Source organism: Oryctolagus cuniculus, chromosome 3, assembly GCF_051225735.1.
Source record: "Oryctolagus cuniculus isolate XC-2025 breed Fujian yellow rabbit chromosome 3, ASM5122573v1, whole genome shotgun sequence".
Classification (NCBI taxonomy): Eukaryota; Metazoa; Chordata; class Mammalia; order Lagomorpha; family Leporidae; genus Oryctolagus; species Oryctolagus cuniculus.
Window position 1 is genome coordinate 30,241,063 of NC_142869.1, and position 24,063 is coordinate 30,265,125.

General features: G+C 39.4%; 1 protein-coding gene and 1 long non-coding RNA gene across 51 annotated transcripts in view; one reads left to right on the forward strand and one right to left on the reverse strand.

Moving 5' to 3' along the window:
- Nucleotides 1–24,063, reverse strand: part of MAP2 (microtubule associated protein 2) — a 313,061-nt gene that overhangs the window by 61,061 nt on the left and 227,937 nt on the right. For all 50 annotated transcript variants that reach the window (XM_089329961.1, XM_051849208.3, XM_008259081.5 and 47 more), the window contains one exon: nucleotides 8,872–9,156. In XM_089329961.1, the coding sequence (XP_089186087.1) occupies nucleotides 8,872–9,133 (262 nt within the window). In that variant the 5' untranslated portion in view covers nucleotides 9,134–9,156. The remainder of the gene's footprint in view (nucleotides 1–8,871; nucleotides 9,157–24,063) is intronic.
- Nucleotides 23,401–24,063, forward strand: part of LOC108176883 (uncharacterized) — a 168,762-nt gene continuing 168,099 nt past the window's right edge. The window contains exon 1 of the long non-coding RNA XR_016231919.1: nucleotides 23,401–23,780. This is a non-coding gene — a long non-coding RNA (uncharacterized LOC108176883). The remainder of the gene's footprint in view (nucleotides 23,781–24,063) is intronic.

Below are 24,063 nucleotides of genomic sequence, written 5' to 3' on the forward strand. Positions count from 1 at the left end.
TAAGTACTTAGTTTTCTGCCACCCATGTGGGAGACCTGGATTGAATTCCTAGCTCCTCCTAGAGAGGTCATTTGGGGGATGAACTAGAGGAAGAGAGCTCTCTCTATTTTTCTGTCTCTCAAAATAAGTAAATAAATAATTTAAAAAATAAAATCAAGAAATGAAATGAAATATATCTAATTGGAACTAAGCATTTCTTTTAGGTTAATATATAAATTTCTCTCATCAATTCAATATGAAAATGCTATTAATTACCTAAGAATTTAACAAATTATTTAATTCCCTCAAAGCTGAAATGGATAGAAAAGTCACGTTGTTGATCTTTTGTTTAGATTGACCTTTAAAAATAGGATACATTACAGTTGTTCTAGATAATACTATCATAACCCTTTAAAGAAGTATAATTAAGTGCATGGCTTAGACCATCCATTTGCTTTAAGATTCGGATAGCCCACTTGTCAGATCTTGATCTCTTGACCAAGAACAGTCAAGAAATTCTATAGCCAGAGGATCAAAACAACACAATTTAGAGTTCTCTTTTCAGGATATTTCAGCAGCATTTTCAATTCAGATCAGCTACTACATTGGGCTCAATTTTTGCAGGGATGAACATACAAAGTTATTCAATATCTAGTGTTAGATTATGAGTATCTCTAAGAAAGGCCATTTGTCCTGACTTCCCATATTCCTTCCAGTTAATTAGTTTTCATCAAAATGAAAGTATCTCCAATTGCATATCTTAGTGGTATATTCAATTAACAATATATTTTCTTTACTCCTAACCCTCAGTCTCACTTTCAGACCAAGTCAGGTTTTCCACTGTATCCTCTCACTATAGTATTTGGGAGCTCCTACTTAACTTCTTGTGTTTTAATTAATAATTCTACAGTTTTGACTCTGAACCTAGCCTCCTTATATAGGTCTTCAATTTGTACCTTTAATTCCAGAATTCCTTTCTATTACAATATTTCTCACAAATGCACAGCTCACACTGTGGCATAATGTTCATAGCACTGTTTTGTTTATGTTTTTTATTCTCAAAATATATGTGGATACTAACTCTGATTTATATTAATCCAAATAATATTTATTAGTATTGATTATGAAAAATAAGCACAGTATTAAATGCCTAAACAAATGAAAAGATGAACAATGAACAGCTTCTACCTCAAAGCACTTACAACCTAATGACTAGGAGATAAAAACAAGTAACTCAAACCCCAGTAACCTTTGTTATAATTCATGCTCTTAACAAGACACACTGGGCCGGCACCGCAGCTCACTAGGCTAATCCTCCGCCTTGCGGTGCCGGCACACTGGGTTCTAGTCCCGGTTGGGGCACCGGATTCTGTCCCGGTTGCCCCTCTTCCATGCCAGGTCTCTGCTGTGGCCCGGGAGGGCAGTGGAGGATGGTCCAAGTGCTTGGGCCCTGCACCCGCATGGGAGACCAGGACAAGCACCTGGCTCCTGCCATCCGATCAGCACGGTGTGCGGCGCCATTGGAGGGTGAACCAACAGCAAAAGGAAGACCTTTCTCTTTGTTTCTCTCTCTCACTGTCCACTCTGCCTGTCAAAAAACAAACAAACAAACAAACAAAAAAAAACCACTTATATCTTCATTCAGTGAACAAATACACAAGCAGTCCACCCACAAAATGAAAACTCTTAAATTCTGGCCAGCACCGCGGCTCAATAGGCGAATCCTCCGCCTTGCCGCGCCGGCACACCGGGTTCTAGTCCCGGTCGGGGCACCGGATTCTGTCCCGGTTACCCCTCTTCCAGGCCAGCTCTCTGCTGTGGCCCGGGAGTGCAGTGGAGGATGGCCCAAGTGCTTGGGCCCTGCACCCCATGGGAGACCAGGATAAGTACCTGGCTCCTGCCATCGGATCAGCACGGTGCGTTGGAGGGTGAACCAACGGCAAAGGAAGACCTTTCTCTCTGTCTGTCTCTCTCTCTCTCATTGTCCACTCTGCCTGTCAAAAAAAATAAAATAAAATAAAATAAAAAAGACACACTTAGGACTTGGAGGTGTTAAGTAGAGAGGAGACTCATTTAAGAGAACATCTGTTGTTTATCTTTGATCATGGGCCTCTGAGAACCTTTCCCATAGGAATGTACCCTTTCAAAATGCTTTTTCATTGCATTGCACAATGCTGTCTGTACATGAGACCACTGCAGGTTAGTTGGGCAAAATACAACTTGTGTCACAAATGAGAAGACTTGCTATTGACTTGCGATTGACACTAGTGACGCTTAACTCAGGAATCAAATATGCTCATATGCCAGCACTGGCCTGGACCTATATACTCAAATAGAAAATTTGGTCTGAAAAACTTGAGTCTATTTATTTGGCAAATGAAGTTAACTTATGTCTACTAAAGATGATTTTTCCCTGAATCTGATTCCTCCCTTATCTATTTTTGCCTAATCAATCTTAAGTTTCGAGTATTCCTGAACAAATTGTCAATACAGATACCTTATTCTCATTTTGTGTTCTAATCAACACTAATCACTTGTATATTTTTGAAAAAGTTGCCCGAGAGCCTGGTGCATATGTTTGGCTGGTTTTTAAATTGTCTCTTCTGTGAGTGCCGCGGGGTGGTGACTCATTCAGTGAGGCAAGCTACATGTGAGCGGGTGGAACGCAGCTTCTTTTTCCCCCAGGACTCATGGTGCCAGGTCAGACAATGCTGAAAGGACCAGGTCTGCAATGCAGCACCAGTTGATTTCTTCACCAGCTCCTGAGAAGAATTTCAACTCCCCTGACAGCCAGAGCACGTGCTTTATGTAACCTGTTAAGAGGCAGTGAAGTGTGAGGGAATGAGAGGAAGAGAAAGACTCGATACACTGAAGCAGAAAGGGTCAGTTCATCTCTGTAGCTTTGGGGAGGAAAAAGGAGGACTGATATTGGCTAGGTCCTCCCCATTCTACTTACTAACCTCCCATGTGCAATAAAATCCAACCCAAAGCCTAATTTCAAGGTGGCATTTGGCAAATAGCAGCAAATATTTTTCTCTGATACATATAAACAATATAATCAAACATATATAAACATGGATATGTATCTCACACTTTTTAGAAAAACATACTGTTGCTTAAAGATGAATATATTCTCAAGACAGTTCAAATTACTGTGAATTTTTTTCCTTATCTTTTTGTCTCTCTTTTGTGAGGTGGAATAGTTAGAAAGATAATAAGGGACAGATAAAGGCTATGCATAAACCTGACCATAACAAAGGCTTGGACAGTCTAAAAGTGAATCAGAAGATTCACTTCTATTACTGATCATTTTCATCTTTTCATTACAAATAAAAAAGATTTTATTAACTGTTTAAAATTTTCTCTAAATGGAAATCTTTTCAAGCTCAAAAAATTGGAGAACATTAAAAGAAAAATAATATGAAAGAACATGCGAGCAAATTGGAAAAAAGAAAACACAATAAGGACTGGGGAGAAGGGTAAAGTGAAAAAAGAAAAGAATGATAATTAAATAATATTTATAATTAAAAACAAGCCAGACAGAATGACTTTTACAGACAGGTCCAAATTATTCTTAGCAGAAATCTGTTGTGTTGAGTAAGATTCAAATTCAGGAAAGTAATTTTTCAAACCATCAGCGCACAAAATAATGCAATAAAATCTGTTATTTTTTTCTTTTTAGCGCTTGTACTGTGGCTCTGACATGCAGCATATAGCAAGACACAAATAACTGATTTTCACAGTACAGAGGAGGAATTTTCTTGAGGAACACTAAGAGTAAAAGTGTATGTAAATTAATCACCATTTAAATATCATCATTTTACATTGTGTTAGAGTCTAGCTCTTCACAACTTGAAGTGTCTGCAAGCAATTAAAATTCCAGGGTATAAATTCATACTTCAATTTGTTGAGTCACTGGGTTTAATTGAAACAAGTCTTGATAAACAGAGTTTTTCTCATATTTCAATTTATAATTTCTGGCTTCAGACAATTTCATCCTACTGTTAGCCTCTGAATGAGGAGCAAAGACAGATTCTTATGGGACAGACTATCCTGAAATTGCATATTTAAACAAAAACAACTTTATCCAGTGCCCACCTTTTCCTCCAATTTATAAAACATCAAAATTTCTAGCTGGCAGTGCCGGTTGTACGCAAGCTCATACCACGAGTAAGAGATGCAATTCCTTTTAGAACGTCCATGTAAGCTAGTCCTGAGTTAAGTGCAAATCTTTCTATCCATCAACAAAACACACAACATATTATGATAGAAGCTAAAACCCACCACCTGCTTCGTCTGGTAGAGAGATACATAGGACAATGTAAATGACAAATACAAACCTTGCGGCACTGCCTTTTCTATCAGTCCTTCTCTCTTTCTAGCCCCAGGTTGCCTAACCTTTAGAAGGAAAACACTGAAAAGATTCCCATTTGCTGTCCTCATCCATCAATGCCGCCAGGCCCAGATGCTTCGTGGTGAGGCTGTATGATTTCCTGCAGATCCACCCTTGAATGCTAAATAACTGCTCTGCACACTTCTCTCTCTGCAGAGCTGAGGGAAATGGCAGCCAGAGCAATGAGTGGTTGGCATGGCAACAAGGAAGGGAAAATTTGCAACCTCTTGTATTGTTAGACCTGCTTGTTTATTTGCATTGGGGGGTGGCGCGCATGGCTTTAGCTATTTTGCAGAAAAGGCTGTGCAGTATTTCGCCATGTATAAATTGATGGAGTATCATATACAATATGTCCTATCTTAAATAGGATGCTGTCTGCTTCTGTAAATTTTAAATCTAGAAATGGAGTTAAGGGAGAATGGAAGAGTAAGAAACAGCATATTTGAGTTTTCTAAGATAGAAAAGCAAACATACAGAAGTGTAAAGGCATACTCAGCTTTCTGCATGCAAGATATGTCAGACTTTTCCCTCATCATGTGTTTTCAAGCCTAAATTTATGATCAAGCGGCAATAAACTGTACATGGGTCTGTCCCTTGGCTGGTTGGGTTGTGTGGATTTTAAAGTGCTGGGCAAGGCTTTAGACAACACAGCTCTCTTGGTGAACTCTGAAAAGAGTGATAGCAAGTCGCTTGAAGGTCTTTCACAGTTCTCACCTCTTTGACAGGAGTGGACCTGGCTGGTGTTCCTGGAAATGCTGGAGAAACCAAGGGATTCTGGGGTATTCACAGGGGTAAATTGAAGAAGTGCCCTGTTATGTTCACAGGGGAAAGATGACACTTTCTTGAATGGAGTTGCCTTGCACTGGGACTAGTGCTTCCGACCAGTATTCCAAACATTGTAACTTAGGGTAGTAAAAATCACCAAAGCCTAGTTTTAAACACTTCTATGTTTTCATATTTATAAACATCTCAGAATGGCCTCCTTTCTTTCTCCACTCAAGGCTGAAAAGCAGACATAATGTTGATTCCATATCCTCCTTCAAGGACATCCATGAGTGTTCTGCAATGGAAATGCTCTCTTTGCCTATAACCAATAATTGCTGTGCAGTTCAGAATGTGGCACAGTGGGGAGATGGAAAGAACACCGGATTCAGGTGGTATTCATGTGATCTTGGATGTGTGCCTAAACCTGTAAAGGGAAGGACTGTGAAAGGTCATCTTGTCCCTTACAGTATTTGATCATATTATTCACAATTAGAAAAGAGAATTAGCAGATTCCCTCACTGTTTTCTAATAAAGGACAAACCTTGACACCCATAAAACCACACACACACACACACACACACACACACAATACTTCATCCTAAAGAGACTTGAAAACTTTGGTAACCAGTACCAGGTTTTTAAAACCAAGTAGATTGGGAACTGTAGAAACAATCTCACACCACCTCTTGGGAAGAAAGAAGAGTTGCTTGGGATTCCTGACCTCCATGCTCACAATTCAGCTTTCACACCTTCTTACTCTGCAGCCTCGGGCAAGTCACTTAGCCATTCTGTGTCTTAGCCTTCCCATATATAAGTGAAGATATTAATGGCAGATAACTTCACAGAAGTCTCAAAAAAATGAAATGAGAGATGTGATGGTGTTTTATATACTGAAGAGAACTTTGGAAAGGTAAAATGATATACAAGTTTCTTAGCTGTATTTTTACAAATATTTCTGTAATAGTTCCTTAAGTAACCCTTGAGGAATGGATAGGAATTAGAATATCATTCCTTCTCTGTTGATGAAAAGTGAACAAAAACAAAATAATGATGCTTTTTGAGTAAAGTCAGAAACAGAATTAGTATTTGTTTTGCAGGTCCTTGTTTTCATTATATTCAAAATGATTCTATTAACAGACACAGCAAGGATGGGATTTGATCTAACAGAAAATGGGATACCAAATGAAATGAGAATCAGCTACATTGCCAAGTCATGTGCATAATGATTAAAGAAATCAATGGCTTTCCATGTCCTTAAAATGTCAGTTGAAAGGTTACCTTATTGTTTTCCACTTTCTGAAATGATTTTCTAGTCAAAGTTTTACTAATTTAGCAAATCATCCCTTCTGTCCTTTGACAAGCAATATCTTATCTTGATATTCAGACTAACATGAGTTTGGATCATGCTCCTGGATGAGAAACATAAAGATGAGGCACCTAATTGTTGCTTAGAGTTAGAATTCTGTGGGGACCAAAAGGTATTTCTCTTTGCTTTCTTCAAAAAAAATAACACAAGAACAAGAAGAAGGGGTTATTATGAGCCATTTATACTTTATACTTTCAAAACTAATTCTAAAATATTTTAGTTTTACCATAACATGACTTTCCCTAAGTAGCTAGATTATCAATAGTTTCATATTTATTCTTTCATGTTTTTATGGCATGGTTTCTTAAAAGGACATTTTAGTGGCCAAAAAAATCTTAACATGTCAAAAGTATGCTACATTTGAGGAAAAATAATTCTATCTACCTTTTTATGTAATAGCTTTAAATTTTAAAAGAAACAAAAATCTAGAAGAGTAAGCTGTAAAGAAATGCAATTTTAAATATTAGTGCCTTTTAACATCCCCAGCTTCCCTACCCCCTTAGTCTTAGTGCATCAGATCAAGCATAAGCTGATGATGGGCTGGTGTCCTTAAAAGTTATTATGGCCCATAAATGAAGGGATCATTGGAAAAGGTAGATAGGGGAGAATAAGCTGAGACTCTTGATTGAAGTGAGCACCCCTCCCCCCAGGAAGTAAGGAAGACATGATATGTGCAACACATTCATCATGTGATCCTATTTACACATGTGAATAAAAAACAAAGTACTGTGGAAAAGGTTTATACCTACAAATGGAGAGATGATGACAGAAGAGAAGGAAAGTAGGGGAAACATCTTAGTATCCAACCAATTATGACCTGGATAATACAACATACAGCTGTGACCTGATGTCAGTGAGACATGTGCCATGTCTTGAGAAATACTCTTAATAGGGCAAAAATACAATACATGAATAGATTACCTGTGAATGATACAAGAGCAGGTTGGTTGATATATAGCACCTGGTCCTCTTTAAAATAAATACTCACTAATCACTTAAAATATAATGTGACTTGGGCAATCATTGTGATATAATGGGTAAAGCCGCAGTTTGTGACACTGGCACCCATATAGGCACTGTTTCATGTCTTGGCTACTCTGCTTCTGATCTAGCTCTTGTTAATGGCCTGGGAAAGCATTGGAAGATGGCTCAAGTGTTTGAGTTCCTGCCACTCACATAGGAGACCTAGATGAAGCTCCTGGCTTTGGTCTGGCCCAGGGCTAGCCGTTGTGGCTATCTGGGGAGTGATTCAGTAGATGGAAGATCTCTCTCTCTCTCTCTCTCTCTCTCTCTCACCCCCCCTTTAACTCTTTAAAATAAATAAATAAATCTTTTAAAAAACATAATGAAGCTCATATAAGTGGTTTCTACTAAGAATAGTAATTTGTAGCACAAGTGGGTTTAAAAGTACAATAATATGTACTTAAGTAAGTTCTCTTTTGTCATTTGACATAATTTTCATATTTCACCTTTAATATCAATTTTTTTGAACAGAGAGTATAGCTGATAAGTGTTGCCAGCTAATTGATGGAGTGTAGAAAATCAATCTTTTTATAAATAAGGGGTGACTTTGAAGATATATAGCTTTTCTTACTACCAGTAGTTCACTAGCTATTTTGTGTTTAGGTTACTGTCTGCAATCTACTGAATTCAATAATAAACTGTGAATAAAAGGAAAATCATGGTAAGGGGTATTATAATACAGGCTAGTGTTATATTACTAACATGATATAATGACTGCCATATGATAATATCAACAATAGTATAAAGGGAATTATTGGTGGAAATCACTTTGAAAAGTCTGTACACATAAATTATATGATGGTCTCTTTCAAGCATCTGTAGATTAATTTTTAAGAAATGCCTGGGAAATTATGAAATGGTTCCTGTTCAGATAATGTGCTTGGTTAATTCCTGTTCTTTTTCTTTTACTTTTTTTTTTTTGAAGGCAGGGTAGATATGGATTTTAAATTTCTTTCTGCCCTTAAAAGTAAATGTGCTTCTAATCAATTCAACTGGACTTAGATCCAATGCCATTCAACTGAATCAAAGAGAAACTATTTGTGAAGCTTCCTTTCATCAAGTTAAATGCAGACAGTTTCTCACAAAACATAATACACTGAGGCATTTGTCTATAAAAATTAAAGGAATCAAAATGAAATAGAAAAATGGAATGGAGTTCAGAAATAGGAATATCAGGCTAGTTACCATGATTTCTCTCCTTTTGGGTGTCAGTTTCTCCTGACGGACTAGAATTCCAGTCCTAGCACTAGCGCAGGGGAACACCACCATAAATTAATCCATTTTCAGGCCAAGCTGACTTCAAAAGTGTAGAGCAAGCTCTGGTGACAGAAGAGCCCTTAGTTACCTGCTGTTTCCCTGTCAGCCGAGGTCAGCTCTCCATTGATCCCATTCTCTTTGGTATTTGAATAGGCGGCCTGCGACCCATGCTCTCCAAAGGCACCCTCTTCATCCTCCCGGTATGGGAACCCATTGGCGCTTCGGACAAGTCCTTCCCCTGCTCCGCCTTGATCCTTAAGCTCAGGAGGATGTGGGTGTGCAGGCGCCTCTGTAAGTGGAGCTGAGGTCCAGTGAGGTGCTTTAGCTTCATCTTTCCGTTCATCAGCCATTGTTCCAAGCTCTGTAGCTTATCCTGCAATGGGAAGAGGAAAACCAGTAGCTGTCATTTTAGGGAAATCTTCTGATCTAATATTGATAGGACCAAAATAGGGAAAAATTGTAGCAAATCCAGTGGTTTTCTATAGTTAAGTAAATATTTTCAATAATCTGTTAATAACAAGAACTAGCCATTGTTAAACCTTGGTTTCTACACAATTTCTGAAATGTTTGTTCGTTTAATAAGATCACCATTATTCCACATATACCCTCTTATTTTCATATAGTGTTTGGCATTTTAGGACACATCTGAGTTAATTTCACTGAAACATGGTCTTGAATGCTGATTTTATAGTGAAGCCAAGCAATCCTTCAGCATAGGGAAGATCTACAATAGGAGAAAACTGGGAGGCGAAAAATTACTCCAAATATTCTCCTAAAAACATGACTTTTCACTGAAATCTAGGAGAGACAACTGTCACGTCCTAGTGCTTTCAGTTTCAGGAATGCTCAAATTGAGCCAGACATTGATGAATGTTTCTGGATACTGTAAATGAAAAGTAATTTTGACTTAAAATTTCAATAGACTTTCCTGAACTATACTACAGATTAAGAGGGATTGATATTTTTATTAACATAAATCTTATAGAAAGAATAAAAATATAATATTAAGCCCATGTTCTACCTTTTGACATCATTTCACAGCTCTTTCAAACTAGGGCTGGAAAATACATTAGGAAGTTGTAATTTATAGCAAATGATGAATTAGTCATGGAACAGAGGTTTCAAACATGTTAAGTGAATGGCAGATATTGCACACCCTTCTCTTGTAGGCTGATGCTACTAATTATAGTGATGTAATTGACAAGAGGTGATTCACCACTCTGTTTAGGAAAGCTGTTGATAGCAATGGAGCCACACTGATGGCTTATTGTACCCACAGTAAGGATGACAACATAGGCAATGACTGTCTTTGTTAGAAATTAAGAACCTTCCTTTTTTCAATAAAGTCAAGCAAATATTTCTTTTTTAAAAGATTTATTTATTTATTGGAAAGGCACAATAGCAGAGAGGCAGAGAGAGAGAGAGGTCTTTCATCCTTCCATCCACTGGTTCATGCCCCAGATGACAGCAACGGCCAGAGCTAGGCGGCTCTGAAGCTAGGAGCCAGGAGCTTCCTCCAGGTCTTCCACAAGGGTGCAGGGGCCCAAGGTCTTGGACCATCTTCTGCTGCTTTCCCAGGCCGTAAACAAAGAGTTGGATCAGAAGAGGAGCAGCCAGGACATGAACAGGTGCCCATTCTGGATGCAGGCAACACAGGCGGAGGCTTAGCCTACTATGCCAAAGTGCCAGCCACAAATAAATACATTTATTAAAAGATTTAGATATTTATTTGAAAGGCAGAGTTACAAAGAGGCAGAGGCAGAGAGAGATGGAGTGAGAGAGAGAAATAAAGAGAGAGATCTTTCATCCGCTGGTTTACTCTCCAAATGGCCATAGCAGAGAGCTGGATCTTAAGTGGAGCAGCCGGGACTCCAACCAGTGCCCATATGGGAAGCCGGAACTGCAGGCGGTGGCTTTACCTGCTATGTCACAGTGCTAGCCTCTAAAAAAAATTTTTAAATAAGCTGCCAATTTAGATTCCCAACAAGCATCTGTCTACTTTTTACTGGATTTTGATGCTATTAGTTACCTCCATTTTTGGTTCATAACAGCAAAAGCTAGGTGAGCTAACTTACTTAAACAAACTTGACCATGATACCAATATTCTCCCAAATAGTTTCCACAAAGGATTCTATTTGTTCTCCTGAAGAACATATTTAAACACGTCATAAGGAGTTTAGCTTTTTTTTTTAAATTACTTATTTATTTGAAAGAGTTATGGGGGAGGGGGAAGAGACAGAGAGAGAGAGAGAGAGAGAGAGAGAGAGAGAGACAGAGTTTTTCCTTCTGCTGGTTCACTCCCCAAATGGCTACAACAGCAGGTGCTGGACCAAGCCAAAGCCAGGAGCCATGAGCCAGGAGCTTCTTCCAGGTCTCCCACATAGTGACAGGGACCCAAGCACTTGGGCTATCCTCTGCTGCTTTCCCAGGTGCATTAGCATGGAGCTGGATCAGAAGTGCAGCAGCCAGGACATGAACAGGTGCCCATATGGGATGCTTGCATCGAAGGTGGAGGATTTACCCTCTACACTACAATGCTGGCCCCAGCAGTTTAGCTTTTCTTTCTTTCTTTCTTTCTTTCTTTCTTTCTTTCTTTCTTTCTTTCTTTCTTTCTTTCTTTCTTTCTTTCTTTCTTTCTTTCTTTCTTTTTTTTTTTTTTCAGGCAGAGTGGATAGTGAGAGAGAGAGAGACAGAGAGAAAGGTCTTCCTTTTTGCTGTTGGTTCACCCTCCAATGGCCGCCACGGCTGGCACACTGTGGCCGGCGCAATGCACTGATCCGAAGCCAGGAGCCAGGTGCTTCTCCTGGTCTCCCATGGGGTGCAGGGCACACTGTGGCCGGCGCAATGCACTGATCCGAAGCCAGGAGCCAGGTGCTTCTCCTGGTCTCCCATGGGGTGCAGGGCCCAAGCACTTGGGCCATCCTCCACTGCCTTCCCGGGCCACAGCAGAGAGCTGGCCTGGAAGAGGGGCAACCGGGACAGAATCCGGCGCCCCAACTGGGACTAGAACCCGGTGTGCTGGTGCCGCTAGGTGGAGGATTAGCCTATTGAGCCACGGCGCTGGCCAAGTTTAGCTTTTAAAATAACAATAGAAGGACTTGCAATTGAACCAGGGGGCATCCCTATATTGCCAACCATGTACAAAGAAGTGTATGCACTGGAAGTTTTCTTATTAGTAAAACAAGGGAAACAATGCTTACCTTATTGGATTATTATAAAGCTTAAAGAGAACAAAAAAAATACTCAATAAAGCCCCTCACATGCTCAATAAATAGTAATTATTACATTTGTTATTGTTTTTATAATTATAGTATCAGACATTAAAACCACAAGCCATTACCCATCAAACATTTTAGGCAGTTTTTCTGAAATTATTGGCATAGGAAAAGGAGCTTGATGGGCTGGTGTTGTGGCATAACTGGCTGAGTTGCTTACTGCAATGCAGGCCATAAAGGTGCCAGTTCAAGTCCCGCCTGCTCCATTTCCAATCCAGCTCCCTGCTAATGCACCTAGGAAAAGCAATGGAGGATGGCCCAACTTCTTGTGGTCCTGCACCTATGTGGGAGACTTGGATGAAGCTCCTGGTTCCTTGCTTTGGCCTGGTCCAGCTCAGTCCATTGCATCCATTTAGGGAGTGAAGCAGTGATGGAAGGTCTCTGTCTCCCTCACCCTCTGTAAGTCTGTCTTTCAAATAAATAAAATAAATCTTAAAAAAAGAAGTTTGAAAACTTGGTAAGTGCAATAATGAGAGAGTTCCTTGCAAATCTGTCCTCAGATATGGTATATGCCTGTATAAATAGCCCAATACAGGCATGGACAACATCTTAGACATGGGAGCCTGATCAAAGAATATCCCTAGAATTCATCTGTCTATGTGTATATTCGAAAAATTAGCTCCATCTATTATAAACACACTCCTGAAATGTTCTACACTCCATTCTGCCAAACAGCAAAAGATTTAATTTGAGATTGTAAACATTACATTTCTCCTGAATTATTCTCACATCTCCATATGCCTAAGGGGTTGAGGAAATGTCTAGGTGCAGACTGTTACCTTATGGATCACAAGGTTTTATTGAAGACTCTTGCCTCCCTCAGCATTCTAATCTTTACATACCTTGATTTCTTTACTTTCCTTTGTAGGAAGAGCTTAATTAAAGTTTCCAAATTCATTTATGATTCAATTTTTTTCTTTTGGACAGGCAGTTAGACAGTGAGAGACAGAGAGAAAGGTCTTCTTTTTCCATTGGTTCACCCCCCAAATGGCCGCTACGGCAGGCGCGCTGCAGCCAGTGCACTGCAGCCGGTGTACTGCGACGATCCAAAGCCAGGAGCCAGGTGCTTCCTCCTGGTCTCCCATGCAGGTGCTTTTGTGTGCAAAGTGAAGACTGTAAATAACAAGTTTTACATGAAGCATACAAGCCTGATTAATGCAGCTTTTTTAAATTAATAGAGTTTATTTATTTATTTACCTTTGAATTAGAGACCTTTTTTCATCTTTTTTAATTTGACAGACAGTAAGACAGAGTGATAGGGAGATACAGAGACCCCCCACCTGTTGATTCACTTTCTAAATGCCCATAATGGCAGGGACTGGTTTGGACTGAAACCAGAGCCAGGAACTCTGTCCATGTCTCCCATGTGGGGCAGTGGGAATCCAATTACTTGAGCCATCAACCTGTAGCCTTCCAGGGTCTGCAATGGGAATAAGCTAGAGTCAGGAGCTACAGTTGAGAGTTAAACTCAGCCACTCTGATACGGGATATGGGCATCTTAACTACTAAGTTACATGCCACCCACAAGGCTTTATATTTTTAAAACAATTTTAATTTACAGAAAAATTAAACAGATATAACAGAGAGTTCCCATGCACCACATGCTCATTATTTCTCCTGTTTTGAACATCTTGCATTAGTTATTAATATATTTATTATAACTAGTCAACTGTCATTGATATATTATCATTAATTAATATCCATAGTTTATTTGGATTACCTTCATTTTTATCTAACAGTCTTTTTGTTTGTTTCAAGATCCTATCCTGGTTACTACATTACATTAAGTTTTCATGGCTTCTTACATTCCTCTAAGATCGCAACCTTGACAGTTTACAGGACTAACGGTCAAGTAAATCACAGGATACTCCTCTGCTGGAATTGTTTCATTCTTTTTCGATGCCTTTGGGTTAAGTGTTTTAGGGAGGAAGACTATGGAGGTAAAGTACTCAGATAAGCTTGGGAGATGCTGAGTTAAATGAGTATGTATTCCACAGAACTTCTGAGAGCTTCTGACACAACACTGAGTATCATCTCGGGGAGATGGCCGTATGTGCAAGTCATCCCAAACCAGTCGGCCCCAGAATCCTTTTTCTGAAGCCATGTTTATTAACATCTCCAAGAGAATCTGGGAAATATTTAGGTTTGTACTTCAGCCCAGCTTAACTCTGAGGATTCTAGCCATTATATAAACAAAATAAGTGAAACAATATGAGTACCCACAACTCCCCAAGTGTTTCTGGCACAGATTTCTCAGTGACCAAAAACCCTCATCTTGAATCTAATAAACCAACATCTAAATGGGGAGAGTGTTACTCGGTAATCATCCACTTAAAATATTAAGATAATTTGTTTTCAAGAGCCCAGACATTTAGAAAGTGAAAACCTCATTGTTTAATGTTTTAGAGTTTTGTATTCTTTTTCTGGAAATCAAAACAAACTAATTTTAGAAGAAGAAAGGGATGGCTAGCTATGATAACTTCACTCAACACTAGGCACACATAAACTTGTCACCTAAAAAGCATTATTTGACTTCCTGATAAAATTATTCAGACAATACTCGGTCAAATGTATACGTGTTACTCAATGGCACTTTGTAATGCCTTGGACTTTTAAAATGTACATAGTCTCCTTATTAAGTGACAATCATTTTAGGAGACTTTCAACTTGAATTGGCATTGCTCCATAAGACTATTTTGACAAAAATAGGATTTGAAAAGATTGATTTTGGGGCAGCATTGTGGCAGGTTAAGCCTCCACCTATAACCCTGGCACCTCGTATGGGTGCTGGTTCGTGTGTGGCTGCTCCACTTCCTATCCAGCTCTGTGCTTATGGCCTGGGGAAGCAGTGCTTGGGCCCCTGCACTCCTTTTTTTTTTTTTTTTTTTTTTTTTGACAAAGTTAGTGAGGGAGAGAAAGGTATTCCTTCCGTTGGTTCACCCCCCAAATGACTGCTATGGCTGGAGCTACGCAGATCTGAAGCCAGGAGCCAGGTGCTTCCTCCTGGTCTCCCACACGGGTGCAGGTGCCCAAGCACTTGGGCCATCCTCCACTGCCTTCCTGGGCCACAGCAGAGAGCGGGACTGGAAGAGGAGCAACCAGGACTAGAACTTGGAGCCCATATGGGATGCTGGCACCGCAGGCGGAGGATCAACGAAGTGAGCCTCGGCGCTGGCCCCTGGGCCCCTGCACTCTTGTGGGAGACCTGGAAGAAACTTCTGGCTCCTAGCTTCAGCCTGGTTCAACCTTGGCTGTTGCAGCCATTTGGGGAGTGAAGCAGACGGCAGATGTCTCTCTTTCTTTCTCTTCTCTATAACTCTCTCATTCACATAAATAAACAATAAATATTAAAAAAAGGAAAAAATTGACTCTGCTCTAGAGAAAAGCTTCTTGAATCAAAGGAGACACTTAAAATCATAACATGATATTATTAAAGTATCACCCATTGGATAGGATTTAATTATTTTATTTAAATTTTAATCCAAGTTTTGTCAGCAAAGATTATCTCCATTGTTCAAAACTGTTGTTAAAATTTTTTTTAAAGTGGTCCCTATAATGTGTCCATTTAATCTCCAGTCTGGTCCCAGTAGAAACCTGATAGACCCTGGCGAAAAGCTACACAAGCAACCTTAACTAAGTAATAGTCACAATTTTCTGCTGGTTCCTGGATACAAGGCGTCTGGAAGCAGCTGGGACTCCTCTCGTGCCCCCTGGAAAGAGCATGTTCCATTTGAGAACTTGAACCTCTAATCCTCAGAGCCCAGAGCTGTGAGTGTCGGAAGCACAAAGTCCTCCCGGGTACCACTGGCAAAGGTTAAGTGGAGCCACTCCTACGTCTACTCCTTCATTCTGGGATCCATAAGCACTTCTCTGAATAGTAATTCTTCATTCCACTTTGGATTCAAAGTCTTTTTTTTTAACATAGTTAAAATTGATCAAAAACCTCTTTTAATTTCTTCTTCCTGATGAATCTGTCTGAAAACCACGTAAATGTGGAAGTACAGATAGGAAAGGAGGGACAAAGGCAAATCCTCTCTAATTCTATAAAAGAAAACTTGAGAAGTACTAGGAATTTTAATATTCCATCCCTGGTGTGTAATGGGAAGGACTCCTCTTTCTACATTGCTGAAGATCACAGATCCTCACTGCTCCTGACTGCCAAGTAGCTGGGCGCCTGAGTAATAATCTCTGGTTTGATGAAGCAAGCCGAGGAGCTGCCTGAAAACAAGCATAGCTTGATAATGTGAGCATGGAAACCTAAGTGTGCATATTCTAGAATCCCCGTATTCCTCCCAGTAAATATACACAGGCAGATAAAAAAAAAAAAAAAAAAGAAAAGAAAAGAAAAAGCCTTGTGCTTTCAGAAATGTAAGTTACAGACTTGAATAATGAACTTTAATCTTCGCTACTTTTTATGTTAAATAATTTTGTTTGGAATCTGAGACGGTTCTGAAAGCAGATTTACTTCCTTTTCTTCGAAAGCTAACCTCCAGCTCTTAAAACTCCAGTTTCTACCCTCAAGCAAGTCTTTCTTTTTTTAAAGATGTATTTTATTCATTTGAAAGAGTTACAGAGAGAGCTTGAGACAGAGAGCCAGAGAGAGGTCTGCCATCCATTGGTTCACTCCCCAAATGGCTGCAGCAGCCGGAGCTGAGCCGATCTGAAGTTAGGAGCCAGGAACTTTTTCCGGGTCTCCCAGGTTGGTGAAGGGGCCCAAGGACTTGGGCCATCTTTCACTGTTTTCCCAGGTGCATTAGCAGGGAGTTGGATTGGATGTGGAGCAGCCTGGGATGCCAGCGCTGCAGGCTGGGGCTTTAATTCGCTGTGCCACAGCATCAGCCCCTACCCTCAGTAAGTCTTGAACTGTTTCTTCAATTCCAATGTCATTGTCAAGGGCATGAATGCTTTAATCTAAACTTCTGATCCTTGCTACATTCTGATTCATTTAACTGAAGGATGATTGGGAAACCTGCAAGATTCTTCAGTGTTTGTTGATCTTTGACTTCAACCCTTTGACTTAAACACCGTGAGCAAAACTATGAGATGGGACCATGAGCAAAACTATGAGATGGGACCTTGTTCAATTTACAACCTAGTGGGGAGTCTATCTATATCATTTATATCTGTACAACATTATAGCCAGATTACATTATAGTCTTTCTACAGATTAAATTCTAGATTGAAATGGTTTATGAATGAGTTCCTAGACTATTTAACACATGAAAAATTCTTGAGTTTTGTTTTTAGGTAAATTTAATGTGTATGTGTTCAATACTGCAGAGTAAAACAAGTCTTTTCCCCCATATTGATTAAAAGACTGGTATCAGGAATTATGAATTTTAAAAATAGCCAAATATTTTAGTTAATGCCAGTTAAGAAATATCAAGGGGTTGGCATTACCTGGCATAGAGGTAAAGTTGCCACCTAGGATGCTGGCATTCCATATGGGCACTGGTTCATGTCCAGGCTGCCCCACTTATGATCCAGCTCCCTGCTAATTGCCTGGGAAAGGCATGGTCCAAGTGTTTGGGCCCCTGTCACCCATGTGGGAGACCTGGATGAAGCAGTTCCTGACTCCTGGCTTCAGCCTGGCAGGGTCCTGGCTACTGCATTCACTTGGGGAGTGAACCAGCTGAGGGAAGACTGATTCTCTCTTTCATACTCTTTCAAATAAATAAATAAATACTTAAAAAAGAGAAATATCAAGTAATATAAGACAAAGAGAGTAAGCAGGTAAAAGAGGAAAGAACAATCAAAAGAAAAAAGGATGAAAGGAAACATTCAGCTCAATGTAAAACACAGGCACCAGTGCAAAGCCCACATCATGATTTGGGATAGATATAGCTCAACTACCAATTAGAATATTTTTTATCTAATATGATTACAGTAGGCTCTGAGAGATCCATTATGGGTAGATCTGTCAGTCATCATAGCTATTACTTCTCAGTTTTCTATAGTATTTATTACAATAGCAATAATCAGATCTCCACTATATTGATATTTTCCTGTATTTTATTGTATCTGCTTTAAAACTTTTCCACACTCTGATTTTAGCTTGGTACTTGTCTAGCTACTTAAGTGAATTCATATTGCTTTGTGTGTGAGAAAAAATTTGGGCATGTCCACAGGTACCCCAAAACTTACCACCAAATCAGTAAAACCACCATTGAAATATTGTCTTTTGTGATCTGATTTTCCCTTGCCTGAGCATCTACACAATAAGTTTATTTACATTAGAATTTAGAAATAAAATTAGGTAGTATATTTTGCTTGTTTCTGACAATTCTTTGACAATCAGCTAAATATAGATTTCTACATTTTCCCTTACTTTCTAGAAAGTTTAATGTTTAGTAAATATCTCATTCTAAGTCTTAGGTGTTGTGTTCTTTTCCTTATTTTATTGTAAGTTAATTATAAAACTTATCAACTCTTTAAAACAGGCAAGGCATATAAGGGATCTTCGCAAAGTTTACAGAAAATGTGTATTATGTAGAAAATGCATGGTTTTCAAAATTTCTGTACCCAAATAAATGTTTTAATTACATTTACATGAGCTTTTTGAAATACTTTCCTACACCATAAGTAATAATAATTGCACATTTTTTTTCCAAGATTTTACTTCAGGGTATGGTTCTTCTGAGAAAATTATGTAATGTTATTTAGCACACAACAGCTCTTGTGTTATTTATGTATAGCAAGTAAATAAAATGAAAATGGATATTGAACTTTTTCACACAAGAATTTTTACAAACATTTAATATCTTGCAATTTTCAGATGGGTTATAGGTTGAGGAACTCTAGCAGAAAAATCTGACTTCTTGGAATAAATAACATTACGAAGTTTCTTTTACAAAGCATTTCTCCTTTGTACATCTTCTTTGGGAAACTATTTTAATTACCATCCAAGCAAATGTTGCTGATCAGCAACTGATAACTTTAAAATGACAATTAACATATTATATGGGAGATGGCCAATAACACACTATCGCTGGGTTCCTCTGAAGGTTCTACGACTTTATGTGCACGTTTAAATTTAATTTACTGCATAGCTAGTTTAAATATAGAAGCTTTTTTTTTGAATATGAGAATATATATATTTCAAACTATTCTCTGATAAGGCATTAATATCCAAAATTTATAACAAACTCGTAACAAAAATACTAACAATCCAATTTTTTTTTTTTTTTGACAGGTAGAGTGGACAGTGAGAGAGAGAGACAGAGAGAAAGGTCTTCCTTTTGCCGTTGGTTCACCCTCCAATGGCCACCACGGCTGGCGCGCTGCAGAGCACACCGCGCTGATCCGAAGGCAGGAGCCAGGTGCTCCTCCTGGTCTCCCATGGGGTGCAGGGCCCAAGCACTTGGGCCATCCTCCACTGCACTCCCTGGCCACAGCAGAGAGCTGGCCTGGAAGAGGGTCAACCGGGACAGAATCTGGCGCCCTGAGCGGGACTAGAACCCGGTGTGCCGGCGCCGCTAGACGGAGGATTAGCCTAGTAACAATCCAATTTTAAAATGACAAAGAAGTTCTGAGTAGACTTTTTTCCCCCTTTTTTTAAAAACTTTTATTTAATAAATATAAATTTCCAAAGTATAGTTTATGAATTACAATGGCTTCCCCCCCATAAGTTCTTTTTTTTATTTAATAAGAAGCATTTTCATCTGAATCTATATCTATAGTTTGATTGCCTGAACAGGTCATATAAAAATAGTTTGAAGGCTGGCGCTGCGGCTCACTAGGCTAATCCTCCGCCTAGCAGCGCCGGCACACCGGGTTCTAGTCCCGCTCGGGGCGCCAGATTCTGTCCCGGTTGCCCCTCTTCCAGGCCAGCTCTCTGCTGTGGCCCGGGAAGGCAGTGGAGGATGGCCCAAGTGCTTGGGCCCTGCACCCCATGGGAGACTAGGAGAAGTACCTGGCTCCTGCCTTCGGATCATCGTGGTGTGCCGGCCCCAGCGCTCTAGCCGTGGTGGCCATTGGAGGGTGAACCAACGGCAAAAGGAAGACCTTTCTTTCTGTCTCTCTCTCTCACTGTCCACTCTGCCTGTCAAAAAAAAAAAAAAAAAAGTTTGATAAACTCTACTGGTCCCTGTATTTTTTCTGCTCTAGGGTAGGTTGTAAATAGATATATATGCTGTAAGTGTATCAAAAATAGTTCTTGGAGCACATATGCCTGGAGGGCTTGCAGACACAAGAAAATAAGGTACAGCTGTCACATTCCATCCACTATTTAAAGGTTTGAAATAAGAACTGAGCAGAACTATCCAGAAGAAAATGTCACTGACAGCATTGCTGTCTTTCTGGGCTTGAACTATTTTCTTTGGACAACTTCAGGACTAAGGGTACAAAGTAGAGACAGATCTTACCAAAAAAGAAACTATGTTCTAATTTTTTACCTACTTCTTAACTTGAAGTTTGTCATATTTTTTTAAAGGTCTGAAAAGAGTAGTACTAAAGAAAGATGCATACAACCCAACCATGCTAGTAACATACAAAATGCCCAAAGTTCTCTCTAACTATAAATTGGGTATCAAATATTTGTTGAATGTTGAATAAATTATTTGTTGAATGTTGAATAAATTATTAATGCCCACCTTGAGGTAAACATAGGGAGGAAGGAGGAGGATGGTTGGCCAACACTAGCTCCATGGTTACCAGGAGAATGGTTTTGGACCTGATTTTTGGGGTAATGAAAAATGGTGTTTTGTTTTGTTTTGTTTTGTTTTGACAGGCAGAGTGGACAGTGAGAGACAGAGAGAAAGATCTTCCTTTTTCTGTTGGTTCACCCCCCAATGGCTGCTGCCTGGCCGGCGCAACACACTGATCGGAAGCCATGAGCCAGGTGCTTCTCCTGGTCTCCCATGCGGGTGCAGGGCCCAAACACTTGGGCCATCCTCCACTGCACTCCCGGGCCACAGCAGAGAGCTGGACTGGAAGAGGAGCAACCGGGACAGAATTCAGCACCCCGACCGGGACTAGAACCCAGTGATAAAATTGGAAATAAATTTCTAATGTCATTTCGCACATATGAAAAGTAATACAAGTGGAGAATCTATTTTTTATTTGAAATTCATGAATAATTGTTTCATAATATGTATTTTCCACAAACTTTGTGAAGACCACTCATATTTCCAAGTCTATGATTACTTGGTCTCTACTATGTCTACTTGGCAGTATTCAGGTCTGGTAGATTGCTCCACTTTGTATTATTTTTTCATATGTGTGAAATGGGGTTAGAGATTCATTTCCTGATGTCATATCATGTTCCATAACTCTGAAAATTAAGTCCAAACCATTCTCCTTGTGACCACTGAGCTACCTGAGTCTTTTACTTCCCTTGTCCGAGCATTCATGATAAGCTGATGGACTCCAATCCTAAGAAAGACTGATTTATTCTGGTTTATGACAAATAGGACAATGCTTTGTTGTGCCAACTCCTCTTTTAAAAAAGCAGAAGTATCTTAGGAGAATGTTTACAAACATCCATTGTCTGTGGTGAATAAACCTTCTATATGTTGTGAAAACAATGACTAGTTCCTGGTCAGTCTATTAGTATCTTCAAGATGTCTTTAGAATGCTTATTTTAGACACGGCTAGGCATTCATTAATGGTTTGTGATGGAAGTATCACTTAATATTCTTTACTTATTAGATCATTTTGGAAATGCATATGAGGTAATAGGCAGTGTACAGATACGGAATAGATAATTCCAAACTCATAGTGCTCTCAAAGAAGTAAATTAATGATTTAGTATCTACATAATGGAGATATTTGTGCCGAAATGTTGAGTAGAGTAGAACTTTTTCTCTTGGGATTCCCATTTACCTCTAAACCTCACTGTTTTCCATTGGTTTACAACATTAAAAAAGATCACAAACACAGAAATAGTCACTAATTATCATTATTAACTTGCGAGCATTAAATACCATCAAAAATTTACAATGGGAGAAACAATGAAGGTTTGGAAAATCTAAGGGAAAAACACACTGAGTGCCAGATGGGCAGGTCTCCATTTTTGTAATGCCCTTGGCATGGATAACTCTCAAATGTTTTCTATGATATGTTCTGTCCTATCATCATCATGCAATGTGCCAATTCAATCAAAACATTGGATATGATAATTTTGTGCTGCCAGATATCCAGATATAAACAAAAGAATAAAATAATCAGTTATATAATATGATTAAGCATGTGAATATTGTTTGTCTTTTCCATGTAGGTTCAACTATGCCTTATAGCATTATTTCCATATCAGTACCACAAAACAAAAGCTTTTGTTCTGGTCCTTAACAGTATTAGACATTTATTTAGAATCCTTATCTTTAAAAAAAAAAAAAGATTTGTTTATTTGAAAGTCAGAGTTACACAGAGAGAGGAGAGGCAGAGAGAGGAGAGAGAGAGAGAGAGAGGGAGAGAGGGAGGGAGGGAGGGAGGGGGAGAGAGAGAGAGAGAGAGAGAGAGAGTGAGTTTGTTTTTCCATCTGCTGGTTCACTCCCCAGTTGGCCGCAACAGCTGGAATTGCACTGATCTGAAGCCAGGAGCTGGGAGCTTCCTCCAGGTCTCCCACGTGGGTGCAGAGGCCCATCAACTTGGGCCATCTCCCACTGCTTTCTCAGGCCATAGTAGAGAGCTGGATTGGAAGAGGAGCAGCCGGATCCTGAACCTGCACCCATATGGGATGCCGGCGCTTCAGGCCAGGGCGTTAACCCACTGCGCCATAGCACCGACCTCGAATCCATCTTTTCTTATAAATGTGAAGGAGTCCTAAGCTTAAATATTCACTGATAAGCTGCATAAAGCCCTATATTCTTCCTTTTTGTATTCCATGCAAAACTGAAGAAACGGTTTATGATGGCATGAAAAAGTTAAGCTGAACATTTAGATGTTTGCTTCATATCTTATCTGCAATTTTCAGGCTATTGAAAAATACTTGAAGGATGACTCATTCTTCAGAACACACAATGGCAAGTAAACAGTCATGAAGAAAGCTGTTGGGTGCCTAATAAGTCATTTGTAATGACAAAAGATACTGAATACAAAGCAACACAGTGTTAGGTTATTGTTAGAAGTAGAAATGATAATATAAATGAAGTATATAATTCCAGCAAAGCTGGAAGTGCACAATCAATGCTACCTATTATTTGTTACTCTTTTCTTGCTTTTGCTTGAACATTTTCTGCAGTAGAAATTGGTACATGGTTTGCCCCATACTAGAAAACTAAGACCAGAGACAGTAAACTATTTGGTCAAGTTAGACACTTCCTGAGAGATTGGAAATTAGAAGCCACTCCACAAATATCCATTCCATTTCTTGCTCTCTGACTAAGCAGTGGAACTAGCCAAATGGGGCAGGATATGGAAAGAGAATCCGGTTAACACCTCCAACTTCGATAAACCTGTTCAACTGTTAACAATCTACCATATTCAACTGGGTGTTTCTTTACTTTTTTTCTTTCTTTCTTTCTTTCTTTTTTTTTTTTTTTTTTTTTGACAGGCAGAGTTAGACAGTGAAAGAAAGAGAGACAGAGAGATCTTCCTTCCATTGGTTCATGCCCCAAATGGCCGCTACTTGGGCCATCCTCCACTACCTTCCCTGGCCACAGCAGAGAACTGGACTGGAAGAGGAGCAACTGGGACAGGATCCAGCACCCCAACCAGGACTAGACCCCGGGGTGCCGGTGCCGCAGGCAGAGGATTAGCCTAGTGAGCCATGGCACTGGCCTAGGTAAGTTTCTTTGTATAACCATGGTATACAATCTTTACTTCATGGCAGTAAATTATCTGGGTCCATTTTTAAATATTATATAAGAGAACTAATAAAATAGCTCTCACATACATCAAAAATAAATATGTAAAGTAATCTAGAGATTTTGCCTCTGCTATTTGATTAAGGACTTGAACGTAGGTACTGGAAATACAGTACAACTTGTGGAAAATTTGCAATCAGAGAATTAGGACAGAATCCTTGTTCTACCACTTGCTAGATATCCAAATTTAAATATGATGCT